The sequence below is a fragment of the Procambarus clarkii genome, chromosome 71 (assembly GCF_040958095.1).
Source record: "Procambarus clarkii isolate CNS0578487 chromosome 71, FALCON_Pclarkii_2.0, whole genome shotgun sequence".
In the NCBI taxonomy this organism is placed as follows: domain Eukaryota; kingdom Metazoa; phylum Arthropoda; class Malacostraca; order Decapoda; family Cambaridae; genus Procambarus; species Procambarus clarkii.
Window position 1 is genome coordinate 5,468,904 of NC_091220.1, and position 22,229 is coordinate 5,491,132.

At 38.8% G+C, this 22,229-nt stretch overlaps 2 protein-coding genes across 2 annotated transcripts; both read right to left on the reverse strand.

Moving 5' to 3' along the window:
• Window positions 1-590: 590 nt before the first annotated feature.
• Window positions 591-10,719, reverse strand: LOC138356196 (piggyBac transposable element-derived protein 4-like). The gene is made up of 2 exons (XM_069311925.1): window positions 9,354-10,719; window positions 591-751 (listed from the first exon to the last, which is right to left on the reverse strand). Exons 1-2 carry the CDS (start codon window positions 10,717-10,719, stop codon window positions 591-593), a joined length of 1,527 nt encoding a protein of 508 aa, XP_069168026.1.
• A 7,762-nt stretch (window positions 10,720-18,481) lies between these two features.
• Window positions 18,482-19,246, reverse strand: LOC123745502 (uncharacterized). The gene has a single exon (XM_045726077.1). It carries the CDS (start codon window positions 19,244-19,246, stop codon window positions 18,482-18,484), a length of 765 nt encoding a protein of 254 aa, XP_045582033.1.
• Window positions 19,247-22,229: the final 2,983 nt, after the last annotated feature.

Genomic DNA, 22,229 nt, shown 5'->3' on the forward strand with positions numbered 1-22,229 from the left:
ATCCAAATCACAGGGAAATGGTGTACTATGTCCCCAACAGCTTCCTCACACTTGCAAACAAGTAGCTATCACTCCGGCACAAACACAGTGAACGATATTCTTCGTTCTTCCAGGAGAATCAACGAAGTACGACCATCTCTGAATACGTCGTGACGTTACACAAGTAAACGTCACGACGTTCCGCTAGCCTCACGTCAAGTCACCAAAATATCGACATGTCAATCCATGTCACTTTTACTAGAAGCTGCTCTTCAGCTCCTATTCTTAGACTACTCACTGATGTTTATTCAATTATTTAATATATACATCTTTCCTCTGACCTCTCGCATCAGGCCCGTAAAACAGAATAACCAATGAGGTGAAGACTCGTTTCCACCCAGGCTACTTGGGGTCATAATATGTTGCACTTTCCAGTGCCATGTCTTCCAATCATCCGTTCCCAGGTCTGGTAGTTCGTCCCTACTATGACGTTGAAGTCCCCGAGGATAAAAAGTTTCTCTGATTTGGGGAATGCTGCAATGATGTTGTCCAGTTTTTCATAGATCTTTTCCTTGATGTCTTCTGGGTAGGTCATGGTTGGGGCATACACACTAATGAGCGTTGTATTCCACTTGCTTCCAAGCGGGAGCTGGAGCCTCATTAGGAGGTCGTTGATGTCCTCTGAGAGCTTGGCAAGTTTTTGGGTGAGGTGGGATGTGATGGCAAATCCACCCCTTCAGCTTCTCGTCGTTTTGGCACTCCCTCGACCACTCTAGAAAAACGTGTACCAACCACAACTTTCTGTAAGCTGACCTTTGTCAGCCAAGCGTGGTTCACTGTGTGCTTCTATGTCCACAATGTAGCGTGTTAGTGCCTTGCAACCAGTGCAGTTCACCTTTCAGGTGAGTTCGAACGTCCCAAGTACCGAGATGGAGCATCCTCACTTTTTACTTTATATTTGTTCGACTGCTGTCGGGAATCCCCGCCAGCCGCGGCTTGCTAGCCACGATGATTTAAAGCAGGCTAAGTTTAAGGCACCTTTTCCAGCTCTTTCTCCATGGAGGCGAATAGAGTGTGTCCTAAAGAAGGCTGCTCAGGCACCCAGGAGGCTGCCGAACTCATACGTGCTTCTTCGGTCCAGAAGAGAGTGACCCTATGCCGTGACCCGCCCTGTGTGCAGGTCTGTGACTACAGCTTCCAGTGTATCCTCACCCGGTGCTTCGCCACTCGCCTATTGCTACAGGAGTTGAGGTTGCGAGGTATGGGTTGAAGTTATGACTTGCGCTTCATTTGGATTCAAGTGAGGGAGAGTTGTGCAAATCGTCAGCCTCGCTCTCTCGTCCTGGTCTATCTGAATAGGGCAGTCAAGGCAACAGAAAATAGGTTATGATGCAGTGGATAGCTAGCAGTGTTCAAACGTGTCTCACTGTGCTCTAATTGCGGTCCACAACGCTCTGCTGGTCCGCCTTCCTGCCCGTTCTGGTGGTTACCTCCAGATAGTCCGCCGGTCCAGTCTTCACATGAGTAGGCAGACAAGGCTGAACTCATTGAGGGCTTCAAACCTCCGTCTACCCTCACCTGGTTTTGACTGCCAGTCGAAGCAGTTTACCAGGGAGTGGCCGCTGTTGCATGCAAACAGGTGCTAGGAGCCACAGGTGAGAGTTGAGTGCAGGTGGGGACCACAGCAGGTGAACCACCTGAAGGTACGACTGTTTCCTGTCAGAGGTACTACCCCTAACTGACACCCAAGTATTATATACCCCTCCATTAAATGACAACAAAAGGCCAGCCATCAGTATGATAGAAGCAGCTTGGCAACCATTAATAAAATTTCGCTTGCAGGAATAGATCTAGACTGTTAATTACGGGAGACTTTACCTAAGGAAAGAAAGACTGAGAAAACAGACACACACATGGAGAGCTAAACTATTAGACCTGGTGAGAAGAAACTTTGCAAGTCAAGAGGCCCACAAGAATGAGGCAATGGCGAACCAGCTAGACTTGATCTCATGACCCTGAATGAGTCAGACATGAGGGAAATCAAACTAGAGGACAGTCCAGATCCACAGAGCTCTCAACAGGACTGCTAGAAGACCCAGATAAGTGGACCATCCCGGACCCAATTTATACTTGAAATATATATATATATATATATATATATATATATATATATATATATATATATATATATATATATATATATATATATATATATTATTAAATATGACCGAAAAAGTAAGATTAATAATTCTAACACGAATTTTCTCAATTTTTCGTACATTACGCTTCACTGTTGGAGGTAAATCAAAAATCACTTCTCCAAAATTCATTTTTATTTCTAGTCTGACGCGACACGGGCGCGTTTCGTAAAACTTATTACATTTTCAAAGACTTCACAAATACACAACTGATTAGAACTTGCGTTTCCCTGATTTTATATCTACATTTGAGTGAGGTGGGAAGGGTGATGTGGCATTAACACAAGACCAGAACACTAGGGGATATTAATAGGGTATTAAAAGTATCAACACAAGACAGAACAGAAACAATGGGTATTGAATAGAAGTGTTTGTAGACAGCCTATTGGTCCATATTTCTTGATGCTTCTATATTGGAGCGGAGTCTTGAGGTAGGTAGAATATAGTTGTGCAATAATTGGCTGTTGATTGCTGGTGTTGACTTCTTGATGTGTAGTGCCTCGCAAACGTCAAGCCGCCTGCTATCGCTGTATCTATCGATGATTTCTGTGTTGTTTATATATATATATATATATATATATATATATATATATATATATATATATATATATATATATATATATATGTCGTACCTAGTAGCCAGAACGCACTTCTCAGCCTACTATGCAAGGCCCGATTTGCCTAATAAGCCAAGTTTTTATGAATTAATTGTTTTTCGACTACCTAACCTACCTAACCTAACCTAACCTAACCTATAAAGATAGGTTAGGTAGGGTTGGTTAGGTTCGGTCAAATATCTGTTAATTTTAACTCCAATAAAAAAAAAATTGACCTCATACACAATTAAATGGGTAGCTTTATCATTTCATAAGAAAAAAATTAGAGGAAATATATTAATTCAGGAAAACTTGGCTTATTAGGCAAATCGGGCCATGCATAGTAGGCCGAGAAGTGCGTTTTGGCTACTAGGTACGACATATATATATATATATATATATATATATATATATATATATATATATATATATATATGTCGTACCTAGTAGCCAGAACTCACTTCTCAGCCTACTATTCAAGGCCCAATTTGCCTAATAAGCCAAGTTTTCATGAATTAATTGTTTTTCGACTACCTAACCTACCTAACCTAACCTAACCTAACTTTTTCGGCTACCTAACCTAACCTAACCTATAAAGATAGGTTAGTTTAGGTTAGGTAGGGTTGGTTAGGTTCGGTCATATAACTACGTTAATTTTAACTGCAATAAAAAAAATTGACCTCATACATAATGAAATGGGGTAGCTTTATCATTTCATAAGAAAAAATTAGAGAAAATATATTAATTCATGAAAACTTGGCTTATTAGGCAAATCGGGCCTTGCATAGTAGGCTGAGAAGGGAGTTCTGGCTACTAGGTACGACATATATATATATGTCGTACCTAATAGCCAGAACGCACTTCACAGCCTACTATGCAAGGCTCGATTTGCCTAATAAGCCAAGTTTTCCTGAATTAATAAATTTTCTCTAATTTTTTTCTTATGAAGGGATAAAGCTACCCATTTCATTATGTATGAGGTCAATTTTATTTTATTGGAGTTAAAATTAACGTAGTTATATGGCCGAACCTAACCAACCCTACCTAACCTAACCTATCTTTATAGGTTAGGTTAGGTTATGTAGCTGAAAAAGTTAGGTTAGGTAGGTTAGGTAGCCGAAAAAACAATTAATTCATGAAAACTTGGCTCATTAGGCAAATCGGGCCTTGCATAGTAGGCTGAGAAGTGCGTTCTGGCTACTAGGTACGACATATATATATATATATTGGTGTATACTGGCAGCAGGTTTTCTTTCAAACATGTTTCATTGAATATGACCGCATATTCTGTATTTATTATTTTCTGGTTTAGGGCTTCTATCCCTCTAACTATTTTCTTAGCATCAGGGCTTAATTGGAATAGGAGTTCTCCAAAACTCATTTTCGTACTTTTAAGGTGAAGAAAAGAAGTGATTTACTATAGAGTGTATTACACTTATTTGTATAATTTGCACGACGTTTCGAACCTCCATGGTTCATTCTCAAGTGAACAGATCTTACAATACTAGTTGATTTTTATACCCGCATTAGGTCAGGTGATAATACACTGAAGGTGAAAAACATGGGGGGATACATAAGGGATAAACATAGGGGCTGCAGAAGGCTTATTGGCCCATACGAGGCATCTCCTATCTAAACACAAAGATTAATCCAGTGTAATTGGCCTGTTATGTTGGACATTGTCTTCTGTGTTGGCATCGATATGTTCTTGTCTTGTCCTTACTCTCATGGTGGGTAGAGTAAATAGTTCCGTGATTTGGGTGTTCATGGTAGGTCGCTCTATTCTTATGTGAATTGCCTCAAGAATTTGTAATCTTCTTGAATCTTGGGTTTTGTCTATTATGCAAGTATTCTTGTTCAACATTTCTCTTGTTAGAGTAATGTCATGGGCTTGTCTCATGTGATTCCTAGGGGCACCAGATTGAAGATGGCATGTCAAACGCCTCGTCAGCTTGGTCGACGTCATACCTATGTACTTACATTGAAGGTTACATCCTTCGTGGGGGCAAGTGTACATGTATACAACGCTTGACTGCTGTAGAGGGTTCTCCGTCGGCTTCGGGCTGTTTTTGATAAGGAGTTCGGAAGTCTTCTTGGTTTTGTAGAATATTATCAGGTTTATGTTTTGGTTAGGAGTAGTGCTTTTTACTCCTTTACGGATTATTTCTTTCATTATTCTTTCCTCTTTTATATGTTCACTGTGCATGGTTGATTTGTAATATAATTTTATTGGGGGTGTTGTGGTTTCTGATCTAGGTTCTGAATTATACCAACGGTCCAAGTGTCTTCTTATAGCAGCGTTTATTAGAAGATAATAAACGCCTGCTATAAGAAGACACTTGGACCGTTGGTATAATTCAGAACCTAGATCAGAAACCACAACACCCCCAATAAAATTATATTACAAATCAACCATGCACAGTGAACATATAAAAGAGGAAAGAATAATGAAAGAAATAATCCGTAAAGGAGTAAAAAGCACTACTCCTAACCAAAACATAAACCTGATAATATTCTACAAAACCAAGAAGACTTCCGAACTCCTTATCAAAAACAGCCCGAAGCCGACGGAGAACCCTCTACAGCAGTCAAGCGTTGTATACATGTACACTTGCCCCCACGAAGGACGTAACCTTCAATGTAAGTACATAGGTATGACGTCGACCAAGCTGACGAGGCGTTTGACATGCCATCTTCAATCTGGTGCCCCTAGGAATCACATGAGACAAGCCCATGACATTACTCTAACAAGAGAAATGTTGAACAAGAATACTTGCATAATAGACAAAACCCAAGATTCAAGAAGATTACAAATTCTTGAGGCAATTCACATAAGAATAGAGCGACCTACCATGAACACCCAAATCACGGAACTATTTACTCTACCCACCATGAGAGTAAGGACAAGACAAGAACATATCGATGCCAACACAGAAGACAATGTCCAACATAACAGGCCAATTACACTGGATTAATCTTTGTGTTTAGATAGGAGATGCCTCGTATGGGCCAATAAGCCTTCTGCAGCCCCTATGTTTATCCCTTATGTATCCCCCCATGTTTTTCACCTTCAGTGTATTATCACCTGACCTAATGCGGGTATAAAAATCAACTAGTATTGTAAGATCTGTTCACTTGAGAATGAACCATGGAGGTTCGAAACGTCGTGCAAATTATACAAATAAGTGTAATACACTCTATAGTAAATCACTTCTTTTCTTCACCTTAAAAGTACGAAAATGAGTTTTGGAGAACTCCTATTCCAATTAAGCCCTGATGCTAAGAAAATAGTTAGAGGGATAGAAGCCCTAAACCAGAAAATAATAAATACAGAATATGCGGTCATATTCAATATATATATATATATATATATATATGTCAAGTTTTCATGAATTAATGTTTTTTCGACTACCTAACATACCTAACCTAACTTTTTTGGCTACCTAACCAAACCTAACCTATAAAGATAGGTTAGGTTAGGTTAGGTAGGGTTGGTTAGGTTCGGTCATATATCTACGTTAATTTTAACTCCAATAAAAAAAATTGACCTCATACATAATGAAATGGGCAGCTTTATCATTTCATAAGAAAAAAATTAAGAGAAAACATATTAATTCAGGAAAACATGGCTTATTAGGCAAATCGGGCCTTGCATAGTAGGCTGAGAAGTGCATTCTGGCTACTAGGTACGACATATATATATATATATATATATATATATATATATATATATATATATATATATATATATATATATATATATATATATATATATATATATGTATATATATATATATGTATATATATATATATATATAATTATAATATATATATAATTATATATATATATATATATTTATATATATATATATATATATATATATATATATATATATATATATACATATATATATATATATATATATATATATATATATATATATATATATATATATATATATATATAGATTGTGACGATAATCTCTTTCAAGAGAGATTGAGCCTGCTCTTCCCTTCAAAGTACGTAAAAACAACATAATATAGAAGATGTATCCAGCAAGTATCTCCAATACGTTTTGACCAGAGAGCAAAACGTATCCAGCACACCAGCACACCTGCTACCGCCTGCCACCGTTAACCGGCAAACTGCTTGTCCATTGCCTGCCTGTCGCTGATTGGCTGGTGTCCCGTCGCACCTGCCCTCCACCCTCCGCCACAAGTTGATGTCTGGGCTGCTGTGGCCCAGAGTCGTCAGAATATTCCAGTGCTCCTTGCAGTTGACATCTCTCATTGGTAGACTAAGCCTTGGCTTTCGTGTACTAAGGGAGGTGGCAGCTCGAAGCCAATATTCCAGCATCATTATTATAAAAATGTGACTGTGCAGGGAAATAAGGGCAACAAACCCCTTAACAAGGCATCCATCCCGGCCAACTCTAACAATATTCGTGTTTCTCCGTCTGGAAGCTCTGGGGTCCGGGGCGGCGGTGCTGCCCTCCCCTCCACCCCATTGAGCAAGGGAGCAGAGTCCTCTCAACCCTCTCCTATGAACATGCTAGCATCCCAGTATAAGCAACTCAAGCGAGCTTCCGGTCCCTCACCGGAATTCACTAACTGGACCGAGAATCAGTGGTTCAAAAAGTTGTGCCTAGTCCTCGAGTCACAAAATACTATCATCTTGAGTCTTCTAAATGAGAATCTAGCGAACCGCACTAATCTCCAACAACAACAAGAAGTAACACTGTCGCGCTCTCGGCGCTCAAAAAAAATCAATACCCCAGATGCTTTCGGCACTTCGCGCGCCTACGCTGTAAGACCGAAAAAGTGTACACTCTTTTGACTGTCCTGACAATAATTGAAGGCGCACGTATTTAAATTTGGTATCACTGTGTTCGCAATGAAATTGTCTATAAGAGCATACCTATAAAATGCCGCCCAAGCATAAGGAGTATCAACACCAAATAAAAAACTATGCAGATCACTCGCCGAGAGCGCCAAACAGCAACAAAATGTTTCCACTCTCTTAATGGTTGCGAAGCCTACAGTTTTCCTACATCGCTAATTTTGGTATCATTGGAATTGCAATAAAATTCTCTACACGGACATATGCATATGAATGTTTAATATAGGTAATTGCCCACCCGCAAGAGTGTGTGAAGTGGAGAGTAGTTAGCCGCGAGCGCACTGGCGAAAACACAGGGGGGAAATCATGCTTGGAAAGTTTATACATTTATACGTTTCCTGACCCTACTTTTCTATGTACGTATTTCTTTTTTATACCAATGTGTTCGCAATAAAATTTTCTATAAGATGAAATGTATAACATTTGTACAAAGCATGTGTAAGAGAAGCGCCAAATATAGAACAACGTCGCTCAGTATGCGTTCGCGGCAGAAACGAACGCATTGTTTTCGTTCGTTTGATGTTTGTCATGTTTATACTTGTTGAAACATTTTATAATTTGTATGACAGTGATCGCAGTAAAATTCCCTACACAGATATATACATAACACATACAAATATTTCCCACGTGTTGGATATATCAACGGCTAAAGGGAACCCACTGCCACACGGCCGCCACACCCAGAGCCACACCCCAAAACATACTTTGTGTTTTTTTTTTTTTTACTCATAGAAGTTTATGTGATATAATATTCATTCTGGTACCAAAAAATTCGCAAATAAATTCTCTACAAAACGTATATAATATAACTTCTTATACATGATAAAAAATTCCAAATAGGTGTACTTACCCTGTCTATGTTGATTGAAGATCAACAGTTGAGCATTTTTTCTTCACTCCACCATCTTCAGGCTTCTGATCCTGAAGTTGCTCATCTGATGTTTCTTAGGTGGAGTGAAGCTGTTGCCGGTGGTTATTTTTTCTCCACCCAAAATATCTTTCTTCGGTGGTACCTTGTGTAGCAAGGCGCAGCGCACAGTGCCACATCACAAATTTTACATCCATATATCACGTCCCTCCTTTTGCCAGACTTCTAACAAACACGGCATCTTCTTTTTTTAGCCAAGTGCACGAGTTCATGCGTTAACTTGTAGTTGAGACGTTGTTCTGAATCTATAATTCTTGTATTTCTTGGATGCACTGGAGGAATATTGTCTTCTACAGGAACCACCAAACTTGTAGTAGAATCTTCTATGAAATCAGAAACATCAAGTGGTTCTATGTCCTCAATGTCCATTTCAGAATTTGTGGTTGATAAGTGGGCTTGAGGTGTTGAGGTGAACAGAGGACGCCTCGCACCAGATGTGCCGGGTGTTGAAACTGCCGCGTCAGCAGGAGGAGCTGCGCTGGCATCTATGTCGGGAACATGTGGTATACTTGTTGTTGTTGGCCATTCCTCGCTGTTCCACGCCAATAAGGCTTTTATTCCTACTGCGTGAAACTCTAATAGTGTTAGTTTTTTTGTATCTGTTGAGTAGTGGTTATACAATGCGTATGCATTGTGCATGGCCATTTGCAGAAAATAGAAAGTGATCTTCTTGGTCCATTTGTTGGTTTTTCTTGCAAACTCATAATATTTGACCATTTGATCAAAATGATCAACACCTTTCATGAACTTACTGTAATCCACTATGGCCTTGGGTTTGTTCATTTTCACAATTTCTACTCCAGTTCTCCCGTCACGTTTACGAACGCGTTTCCTGCGCTGTGCTTGAGTAGTGTCGGCATTGTGGATATTGGTGATGACAGAGACGGGGCGCTTGTCCTTCCAAACTATAACAAAGGTGTTATCCTTATGCATGTGTAGGGTCGTGTCGGTTGCCATTTTACCCTTTACCACTTGTTGCAGATCCTTGGGGGCGCCACGTTGGAGTCTAAGTGTGCCACATGTGTAAACACCCACTTCACGTAATTGTTCTGTTAGGCTTACCGAGTTATAGTAGTTATCCATATACAGATGATAACCCTTGTTGACTAGGGGCGCCATCAACCCCATCATGGTTTCCACTGTCGTTTTTCCAATTCCACAATGCACATCAAATTTATATATGTAGCCTGATGTCCCTTCGGCCAACATATAAAATTTTACACCATATTTATCAGGCTTGTTGGGATTGTAGACCTTGAAAGAGAGGTGGCCGCGCCATGCCATTGTACCCTCATCGAGACTCAATTCTTTTTTTGGGATATATATAGATGCAAATTTTTCTGAAAAATAGTCCATTAGTGGTCTCACTTTTATCAGTCGGTCACTATTATTCACTGGAACGCCTTTTTTGTTATACATGTGGAAGAACTTAGAAATGTGTTGGAACCGAGCAGACGACATAAACAAGTTGAAGAAGCGACAATGCCACATCTGATTCGTCTGCCAGTACATCCTCATTGTAGGCATCTTCACTATGCCCATCAGTATGCACAGGGCCAAATATCGGGCCATTTCTTTCACAGACACTGGTTTCCACGTGTTTCTTGCTGAGTCAGCCATGAGATGTATGATGTGTGTGGCATGCAAATTGGTTTCATACGCTAAGTATTCAACCACTGCTCTAGTGAAAAACAGTTGTAAAAACTGCAATGGAGTAGTAGGTAGTGGAATTGTTAGGCCAGGGTTTGCAGAAAAGTCATCAACGATGGGAGGAGTATTGCTACGATTCCAGTCATCACCCAGCCTAGCCCTCTTTGGTACCGGACACGTGCGGTTTCCGCGTGGCGGGGCAGGGGCTTCTTCTTCACTCTCATCCTCACTCTCACTCGAAATATCATCATCAGTTGTGGAAACCTCATATAACACATCATTTTCAGGTTCGTCAGCCTCAAATTCATCATCAGAAGACCCTGAAAAGGCTTCAACAACGTCGGGAATCTTGGATGGAGTGAGCTTGACCCCACGATACAGATCGTGAATCATGGCGATCTCTTCTGCTTTCCTAGATTTCCTACCTTTCTTTTGCGTTCCACTGCTTGTTCCTGGTGCAGCATCCATATTGAAGGTATTGAATGGGTTTTAGGTACACGAGAACGGAAACGGAACGGAAATAAATGCGTAAAACGGGTCACGTTTGCCGCGAGAGGGGAGCGCAGTGTGGGCACTTGGAGTGTCAACAAAACAATGGGCCGACCACGTGATCGGGTAGGCCGAGATGCCATGTGTTCGGTGAGGGAGAACGGGAATTTCATGGAGAAAAATCTGAGAGTATCCCCATCCATTTCGGTTAAAAAATGGAATTTATAGAAATATTTTTTCGATGGACGAGAAAAGTAGGCTGTTATGCGGAATCGTAAGAAAAAACGGTGACAAGTTATCTCTAATATAAAGCGCGAAAGTGCTTTTTTTAACGTTTTTTTAAAAGTTTTTTTAACCCTCCTCCGCGAGGATATTAGAAACTGCAAGGCTAGCCAAGACCAACTACAGCATGATTTGAATGATCTCCGTGAGGAAAACAACCTTCTGAAAACTGATGAAGCCATAAAAAAACAGGAGGAAGCTCTCAGCAAAATGGCTGCATGTATCAGTACATTTTCAGCCCAACGTTCCGTCTCCCAGGATGAACAAGACCAGCAAAAGCTGCTAGACTCTGTTATTGTGTCGTCCCAAGATATACCTGTGGAACATGAAGGTGAAAATTGTGTCGAAATAGCTCAGGATCTATTAAAAAACAAATTGCAGCTCAGTCTAAACAAAACTGACGTTATTGTTGCCTACAGAGTAGGCAAAAAGAATCCATCAGGTCAAAACCAACGGAAAATTCGCCTGAAGCTGTCTTCCCAGTTCACGAAATCCCATCTAGTCCGGACAGCTGCATCCCAACGGAAGGGATTATACATCAACGAGTGCTTGACTAGGAACAGACAGCAACTCCTCTACCGCCTGCGTCAAATCCGTCAACAAAACCCAGATGCGATTCATAAGTGCTTCGTTAGAGATGGACTGATAAAGGTGAGAAAAACCGCAGAGGGCAAAATGTTTACAATTACTAAAGAAGAAAACCTCAACACTTTCCTCTCCCAATGTGGTTTGTCTCACCTTATCACTCCCAGTGAATTAACTTAATTAACCCCCTGTCAACTAGTGGGGCTAGGTATCCTAAGTCTCCTTGTTTCATTTTCTGTCTTAATTTTTAACTTACTCTTAACTAGTCATTTACTGAAATTATTTAATTGAGTGCATTAAGTAGTTCTTCAGGTCTTATTAATTATACAGTCATAACTGAACTATTTATAGTTAATAATCATTAGCTTAAATTTGCCTATGTTTATTATTCAACTTTTCTTTGATTTCATTTATTACCTAAGTTGCCTAGCCTCGCCATGCTCCCTTACTCCATTGTACCCCTGGCTTTGCCTGCATCTCAAATTGCAAATTGTTACTTACAGTGTACCTGAGAGTACTTGTAAGCAATCTACCTCATTTTTTTCATTTTTGCTCAATTTGTTTTTTGTATTGATTAGTCTTGTTTATATTTTTGTTTTGTATTTCTATATCTTGTGTTTTGTATAGTCTATGTTTATATGTTTTTTCTTTAATCTCATTTATTACCTAGGTTGCCTAGCCTAGCCATACTCCCTTACTCCATTGTACCCCTGTAAGCCCCTTGTAAGCTAACTTTTTTTTTTTTTATTCATTTTGTGTTTTTGTACAGTATTGTGTACATATTTTTCCCTATTTTATAGCTTATTTCTACCTTGTAATTTGCCTTTCTTTCCTTGTTTTTCCTGCAATCAGCTTTTTTTATGCAGACAAGTATAGACCCAGAACTTAACCTCTTATCCACTATCTATGACAATAATCACTTTAATGATCTAAATTGCAGATATTTTTCAGCACATGATGTAAACAATGTATTAACTCATAATCACAATATCTCTGTAATCAATTTGAACGTTAGATCCCTAGGTAAACACTTCGATGATGTTAGTGCCTTAATTGAAACTATTGACAACAAATTCTCTTTTATTATACTTACTGAAACATGGTTGAAAGAGGATACTACTCAACTCTTTAACATGCCTAACTACTCAGCAATTCACAACTGTCGTCAACTTCAGAGAGGTGGTGGCACTGCTCTTTACTACCACCAAGAACTAACATGCTTAAAAGAAATTAGAACTAGAGACTGCTATGGGGAGTATATCTTCGCCAGCTTCAGAGTCAAGGGTGCCGAGTCGGTCCTGTCTGTGGGTGCAGTTTATAGAATTCCTAACACTGATGTGTCCGAATTCAACTCAAACCTTAGAAATCTAATACTTGATAACAGACTGAACAAAAGCCACCTAATTATCGCAGGGGACTTTAATATTGACCTCTGTGAGCCAGAACACCCTACTGCTGTTAGCTTCCTCAACTGTATGAATTCCTGCTTCCTCATACCCTTAATCACTAGACCTACTAGAATCACTGATAGCACTGCCACGACTCTAGATCACATCTGGACAAACATAACCTCTCCGCTTACTTCAGGTATAATCACCGATAGCACTACAGACCATTACCCCACATTTCTCTTAACTAACATTAGCAAACCACCTCTTGAGTCAAGAGAGATACGTTTTAGACTGCACAATGAAACTGCTATAGACAATTTTATAACTGCTGCTGATAATGTCAACTGGGAGTCCGAGTTAGGTAACATAGAGGACATCAACCAAGCAGTGCAATCTTTTCTTCAAAAAACTCTTAGCCTTTATAATACCCACTGTCCTATGCTTACAAAACAAGTCACAACCAAAAGGCTCAACAATCCCTGGCTTACAAAGGGAATACTTAAATCTATTAATAAAAAACATTACCTTGAGAAGAAGTATAGGTTTGGAATTGTCTCCAAAGAATTCTCAAAGAATTACTCATTATTGCTATCTAAGATAATTAGACGAGCCAAAACTAAATACTACGAAGATAAATTTACCCAAATAAAGAGCAACATTAAACAAACTTGGAGCACAATTTCACAAATATTGGGATCAAAGAAATCTTTAAATAACAAACCGAATCTCCTGTCTAATAACGATGGTCAGCTTTCAGCCTCTGATTCTGCTATTGAGTTCAATAGGTTCTTCTCTTCCATTGGTTCATCCCTTGCAAATGATATTCCATCTTCCAGTACTGACATTAAGGACTATCTTACAGGTAACTATCCACAGTCTCTGTACCTAAAGCCTATTAACTCCACTGACGTCAATGAGATAATCCTTTCCCTTAAAACCAAGTCTGGTGCCCTTGAGGAGATACCAACTATAATTTACAAAAAAGCCTCCAGATCTTTAGCCCCTGCTATTGCTTTGCTCTTCAACAAGTCACTTGAACTCCAAACCTTTCCAGATATTCTAAAAAAAAGCGAGAGTAACGCCTGTCCACAAATGTGGTGATCTCACAGATGTTAACAACTACAGACCTATATCAATCCTGCCAAACTTGTCAAAAAATTTTGAAAAACTAATCTATAAGCAGCTTTACTCATATCTAGCCAAACTCAATATTCTTAGCCCTTGCCAATATGGCTTCAGACCCAAAAAAAGCACTAACGATGCACTTATTAGTATGCTTAACTCGATTCATACAGCTTTTGATAAAAAGGAGTTCCCTGTTGGGTTATTTGTGGACCTGCGTAAAGCTTTTGATACTGTCAACCACCAAAACCTTCTTCTTAAATTACATCATTATGGAGTCAGAGGACACTCCCTACAATACCTCAAATCCTACCTTACTGACAGGCTCCAATATGTTTCTGTGAATAATACAATTTCTTCCACCCTACCCATCAACATTGGTGTTCCTCAGGGCAGCATACTTGGCCCTCTCCTCTTTCTCATCTACATTAATGACCTTCCAAATGCCTCCCAACACCTCAAACCAATTCTATTTGCTGACGACACAACCTTCATTTACTCCAGTCCTGACCCCCTTGCTCTAAATGCCACAGTAAATACTGAGCTAAATAAAGTCCATCTTTGGCTAACTGCCAACGAACTCACCCTTAACATTGACAAAACTTTCTATATTCTGTTTGGCAATAAATCCTCTAGTCAAATAAATCTCAAAATAAACAATACCCAAATTTGTAACAAATTAAATGGCAAATTCCTTGGCATTCTCAATGACCACAAGCTGAATTTCCAGGGACACATTCTAAATATATCAAAAATAGTTTAAAAAACTGTGGGCATTCTTTCTAAGATCAGATATTATGTACCACGCCCTGCCCTGGTGACTCTCTATTACTCCCTTATCTATCCATATCTCAACTATGGTATTTGTGCTTGGGGCTCTACTACCCAAAATCACTTACGTCCTCTAATTACTCAATACAAAGCTGCTATTAGGACAATATCCAACTCTGGCCCCAGACATCACTCGATACCCCTACTCAAATCTCTGAATATGTTAGACATTAAGTCACTGCACATTCTCTCATGTGTATTATACATATATAAAACGCTAAACTATAATGCCAATCCTGATCTCAAAAGCTTCATAGAAGGTTGTAACAGAACCCATGAGCACCACACCAGAAATAAATACAGTTTTGATATTCCTAGAGTACGACTTAATCAAACTAGAAATGCTCTACAAATCTAGGGGCCCAGAATGTGGAATGACCTTCCCAACCATGTTAAAGACTGTACCTCTCTCAACCAGTTTAAGTTAAAAACGAAGCTATACCTAATAAATTCCCTGTAACCTACCTTACCCTTCTATTGTCAACCAATGTCTGTTTTTCTTTAAAGAGCGCTGTTTGTCGACTTAATTGTATTTGTGCTGCTTTTTCATCTATGTTTTCATTTCTTGTTTTCATTCTACTCATTATGCTCAATTAGTATTAAGCTTGTCATTTAAGTTTATCATGCCCGAAACGCTTTGCGTAATAGTGGCTTTAGGCATTGTATGTACTAGCTCTACCTATAAGTCAACCAATCTTTGTAAAAATTTATTGTATGTATGTACCTTACCTAAATAAACATTTTATTTTATTTTTTATTTTATTTTTATATATTTTGCTATTACTCACTTGTCTTAACGTAACTTTTCATTTGCCAGTGATTATTCTTAATATTTTGTTTGTTTACTTGTCTTTTATATTTTATGCTTAATTTTATTCAGGTCTTGTTTTTCTAACATAATTAAAATTTCATTGTTAAATTTACTTGTGTTTTGTGTGTCTCCCCATTTACCTTACCACAGACAAAAGTTCCAGCTTTTTCTTTTTTTTTCTTTAATGTGACGAGGCCCTGCCCCTAGCTTTTGAAACAGCCGAACACCAACGCTTTACCGTCACAATATATATATATATATATATATATATATATATATATATATATATATATATATATATATATATATATATATATATATATATATATATATATATATATATATATAAATATATATATATATATATATATATATATATATATATATATATATATATATATATATATATATATATATATATATGCATAAAAAACTAAATAAAAAGAATACAACCAAAAAAAATAATTTTTTGTGGTGCAAGCAGTGCAACTAACCTGATGTTGGAACCCCGACACTAACTTAGACAGCCACACTAGCCAACCCAGCCAACACTGACAACCTTACACAACACACACCCAAACAATCACACAAACTAAACAAACGATTCACACCTCATGCTAACCCAAGGTGGACAGGCCATCGACCTTTTCATCCCCCCTCACTCACAAACCCAATCCCCTTCCAGAATTTCATATCGTTCATCTCTCCCCCCCCCCTCCCACCCCTACCACCCCTTCAGAAGACCACCATGAATCAAATGAGAGGGGCTTAGGGGGTTCTCTTTGGGAGAAATCTTCTGTTAAGTAGGTTAGAGGTCTGTTGTTGACTCGTGCTTCAATTTCCACGACAAGGGTCTGTAACTCGGTGAGCTTAATTTTCTGCTGGTGTAAGGTTTTTCTTAGGCATTTCTTAACAGTTCCCACCATTCTTTCGTAAAAACCGCCGTGCCATGGTGCTCTTGGAGGAATAAATTTCCAATAGCATTGTCTCTGTTTGAGCACAGAGTGTACTTTTGGATGGTACCATATTTCTTGTAAGCAAGCTTCTCCTGCCACGAAGTTAGATCCATTATCTGAGATCATTAATTTTGGGCAAGATCTTCGTGCAGCAAATCTGCGAAAGGCTTCTGCACTCATGTCAGAAGTGACTTCTAAATGTACTCCGCGTGTGGTAGCACCCGTGAAAAGGCAAATGTAGGCTTTCACTGGAATCTTGTCCGGTGTGCCTGTTAAAATTAGTGCTCCTGTATAGTCGACACCTGTGGTTTCAAAGGGACGAAGGTGGACGACTCGCTCCTTAGGTAGGGGCGGTGGCCCTGGATAAGGACACACTCGAGCATCATATCTCTTGCAGATTACACAAGACTTGATTAAGGATTTGACAGTTTAGCGACCTTGGGGAAGCCAAAAACGTTGTCTGATTTCAGTAAGAATATCTAATACTTCACCATGCAATGTATTATGCTCATGGTAATGTAAAACTATGAGTTTAGTAATGATGTGATGACGTGGAAGAAGTATAGGATTCTTCGTATCTAAATTTATTTCTGCGTGAAGCAGACGTCCACCGCATCTCAAGATGTTATAGTTATCTGAGTCAAGCCAGATACCCAGAGACTTACTCAACCTTTCTGGGAGATGTTCATATTCCTTCCCATAAGTCTCTTGTTGAGCTTGTTTGACCCAATATTTGATGCAACTAGGAAATCGATACTTGATCCCCATCTTGTTGATGAAATCAAATATCATTTCTGTAACTCTTAGTAATTTGCATAAATTGGAATAACGATGAGGATTGATAGCTAAAATTCAAGGGGGTTTTGGATCCACAACAGGGGTAGTGACATTGGTCACAATGACTTGCGGCTTCTGTTGGGGCCACTGACCACTAACTAGCCATTGGGGTCCATTAAACCACATCTCGGTTTTAACTAATTTCTTTAAGTCAAACCTCTGGATAAATAGTCAGCTGGATTGTCCTTGGTTGGGACATGTCTTAATTTATAACCACCAGACAATTCTCGAATTTCCCTTACTCGATTGCTGACATAGGGAGTTTTGTTGTTGTCGTTTTTTACCCACTACAATACTGCCTCATTGTCTGACCACACTACTATTTCACCAAGGTGAACATTACTGAGGGTTTTGATCAGGCAATGAGCCAGTCTTACACCTACTAATAAGGCAGTTAATTCCATTTGGGGTAGTGACCTCCTTTTAATCGGGGCTACCCTTGCCTTAGATGTAAGCAAAAATGATTGTTGAGTATTAACTAGATAGGCTACTGAGCCATACACTTTGCCTGAAGCATCGCAGAATACATGTAAATTTGTGGGTAAATTTAGTCCTAAGGTATTTTGGGGAAACTGTAGAATACTAAGTTTGTTGTAATCAGGAATCAACTGCTGCCATTTTTCTTGGAGATCCTCCGGCAACGTTTCATCCCACCTCAAATTCCTTTGCCAGCACTCTTGCATAAGGAGTTTACCTTTAATTAGAATATGACTGAGTAGGCCTAAAGGGTCAAATGGCTTGCTGACATGGGAGAGTAGTTTTCTCATGGCTAGAGGTGAATGATTGAAATCCACCGACTTGATATTCAATTTGTCTGTGGAAGTATTCCACTCCATACCTAAGACTTTCAATTTGTGAGGTACCTTATAATCAGGGAATTCTTCCTTGATTATTTGGTTGAGTTGTTTATTATTGGAGGCCCATGATTAAAGGGGCATGTTAGCTCCCAACAGTTCACGATTAGCCTCATGGTAGATTTCCACCTGTTTATTCTCATCATTAGTGGTTCCTTGAAAATTGTCAATGTATAAATTGTTGCTAATCTCAGTCTTGTAGGGGCTATTAGACTTCTTAAGATGTGTATCCAGAGTAGCCTGGAGTAAGAATGGTGAAGATGTCGCTCCGAACAGTACTGAGGCAAATCTATAAGTAATGATTTCGCTGTTAGGATCCTGTGGATCTTTCACCCAGAGAAATTTAGTAAAATCACGATCCGTCTCTTGTAAGCCTACTCTTAAAAAGGCTTTACTAATGTCGGATGTATAGGCAAAAACACCAGAGCGAAATCGTAATAAGACATCTTGTAGTCTTTGGGTTAGGCTAGGTCCAGTTTGTAGACAATCATTTAGTGACACGCTGTCTGCCTTTAATTTGGCACTACAATTAAATACAATCCTGATTGGTGTTGTAACTGAATCTTTCAGGACAGCATGATGTGGCAAATAATGGCCTGTCTTATGGTTGTCTTCTTCAACAACTTCTATAAATTTGTTAGCAAGTTGTTGCTGTATTAAAGCATGATACAGTTGCAATTTATCTGGTTGCTTCCGTAGCCTAGCTAATTGAGAATTTAATTGGGTTGAGGCCATGAAATAATTTACTGGAAGCTGTGGGTCGTTCAGCTTCCACGGGAGTCTCACCCAATATTGATTATCTTGGAAAATCACAGTATCAAGATATTGTTGATACATCCATGTGTCATCTGGACTGGGTTGATCAGGGACTATGCCTAAGGTGTCCAAATCCCATAATTTGTGAACAGGGGCATTGGACTCATCATCCTCAGTTTCGTCTCTGACATCTAGTGGTGACTGCTCTAGGCCTAGTCACGCCACTATTGAATTAGTTGGTTGATTACTAGTAGATTTAGAATGTTGTTGGATCAACACTGGTCCTGTGAGTAGTTTACCCCCAGCTGACAGAAACAAGTTTACACCTCGTTGCCTGGTACATCCAGTAATAAATCTATAATAAAAGTCAGCTCCAATAAGAATACCTACATCGTTGAGATAATCTGTACTTATTTTATGATCCGCTAGCCTAATACCGCTGCATTTAAGAAATTTGACTGTTTGAGCAAGACCTGTAACATGTAAATCTGAGGGGAGCTTGTCAACGACTATGGCTTAAATTGGGCTGGTGCAGCCTCCTAAACGTACCAAGACTTTAACAACCTGGTAGTCATGAGGTCCACTATTGGTTAGGAATCCAGAGATATTCAAATTCACTCGAGCAATAGGCTTCAGTTTCAACTGATCAACTAGCTGTTGAGAAATAAAGGTTTTCTGTGAACCTTGGTCAAAGAGACCACGAGTGGAAATTTTAGATCTCTTATTGATTAATTTTAATTGAGCTGTTGGTAACGTAGTTGTGTTATTCGACTCTGTTGCAAGTATACTTATGTCTTGATGCACCTTGCAATACTGTACAGAAGTATAATTGGTAGTCTTCTTATGAAGATTGGTTGATCTTGATTGATCACTACCACACAAAGAGTAATGGTGTCTACCCTTGTGGCACTTATTGCACATACGTAAGGAAACAGTACAGCTATCGGGGTCATGAGGACCCGTGCACCTTGTGCATCTGTGTAATTCTTGCAAACGATGAATTCGGGTTTTATGGTCTGGATAAGTACTACACTTATAAGTAAGATGTTCATTATTGCAGAACAAACACCTTTTCACTGTAGAAGTCGTAGGAGTGGTGCTCACTACGGGGTTTATAGGGTTCACTGTGTATGTACCTACATTTCCAGATTTCCATTTCGGAGATGATTTATTGAAATCTGGTTTTACTACAGTAGTTGCAGTACGTTGGGGTTTATGATGAGAGTTAGTAGAGAAGTTTGAAACACTCTTCCCATCTTGATTGACTCTTTGTCTTTCGACTAGGGTATGTAAACCTTCTGTAACTTCATTCATGGTCAGAGAGGTTTTATTGTATATAGTACACAATTTATCTAAAGTTTCTCTTGGTAATTTGCACCTTACAACTACTTTTGTCATCCATTCAGAAGTTTGAATTTGGACTTTAAGGCTTAAGGCCTTGAGTAACGATTCTAACTCTAGTCTGAAAGTTTGGAGAGAATCTGTAGAATTATTAGCACATGGTAAATCCAGTAATTTTTGGACTAGGATAGTAATAGTCTTTTCTTTGTTATCGTAGTTGCTCTTAAGCAATTGAACAGCTAGGTCGTAACCATCACTGGTCAGTGTTATGTTAGAGATCACCTTCAAGGCTTCATTTCGTAACAAGCCTTGTAAATAAGTGAACTTGGTTGTTTGAGGGATGTCAGCTTAAGAGTCTACTGCATCCACGAATTTACTCCAGAAATCATCCCAACTCTCATTCTCGTTACCAGAGAATGTGGGTATATTGATCTGAGGTAATTTAACACCAAGATCTGGATGTTAAGTAGAGGATGTTGTTAACTTGTTTTTAGCAATTTGCTTTTTAAAGGGTTGAAGTTTAACCTGTACATCATCTTCGTACTGGGCTAAAACATTGAAAATGTCCTCAAGTTCAGTTTCACCTATTGAAGTTTTGTAAAGTTCTGTCAAGTACAGATTCATATGTTGCTTAATATGCTCGAATTTACTTTCGGCAACTTGAAGTAAGTCCTCTAATTCAGTGTAGTCAACAGGTGACTGTTGTGACAGATTTTGACACTTGGTAATCTATCGGGTCAAGTGACCTTTCAGACCGATAAGGGTCCTTTTCATTTTGTCAGCTGCTTCCATGTTGCTGGGTAAGGGCTGGTTTAATAGTAAATAGTTGTTACTGACGTAACTGGGATATTGGCTCATTCAATGGAGTTCAATATCAATATAATAGCCTAATGTATTTGAATAGACTATACTACCTCGTTTAGAGGTTAAGTTACCTACCTAACAATAGATAGCTAGTATTTTGAGTAGTACTCGAATGCCACTATTGAATTTTCGTCCGGCTAGCTCATCAATTATCACCATTCGATCCAACAGTGAACATTCGGCACTACTCAAAAAATAATACACGAATAATATGTTAAAAGCAGAAAAAAGGTTTTGATGATCCCACCCTAAATCAGGGTCAGTATAATCTAAATAATATGTATGTACACCAGTACTGTCTAGTACAGTACTCGCTAAATAATTCCTACCTAGGAATGACTAAATGGTTTAGGCTGCATTTGTACAAACATTAGTACAATTACAGTCTAAATATCCTACCTCATCAAAGGTTGGCATATATATGCAATGGTGCAGTAATATAGAAATATAGTGCTATGTTTTTGGGATTTTTTGTTTTGATATATATGTTTGTGCTTAGAAACACAAGTGAAAATTTATAAATATATAACACTAAGGCTACTTTATACATAAAGTATTATAGGAAATGTTGATAATAATTAATAAGTTTCAGGCTGTAATATGGGCAGTCTGCTGACAGCCGTAAATAATAAATATACTGGTAAATAACCTAATAATATTAACACACTAGTTGGTGTTAGTAAATAGGTAATTAATAATGATTAATGATAGCTTAATTTTCAGCTATCTAGGTTCGAAGGACCAAAATTTTGTTTTGGTCGCTGAGAACCAGTATAGATTTTAATATTAATTATGATCCATCCGGTTCATTAAGGACCAAAATTTTGTGGGGGAAAACCTGACTCCAGTAACTATTGTT

Coding starts and splice junctions, on each gene's coding strand:
- LOC138356196 (XM_069311925.1), bottom strand. CDS start 10,719: ATGGATGCTGCACCAGGAACAAGCAGTGGAACGCAAAAGAAAGGTAGG. Junction 752..9,353: donor CAAGGCCATAGTGGATTACA/GTAAGTTCATGA, acceptor ACGTTTTTCTAG/AGTGGTCGAGGGAGTGCCAA.
- LOC123745502 (XM_045726077.1), bottom strand. CDS start 19,246: ATGTATCAACAATATCTTGATACTGTGATTTTCCAAGATAATCAATAT.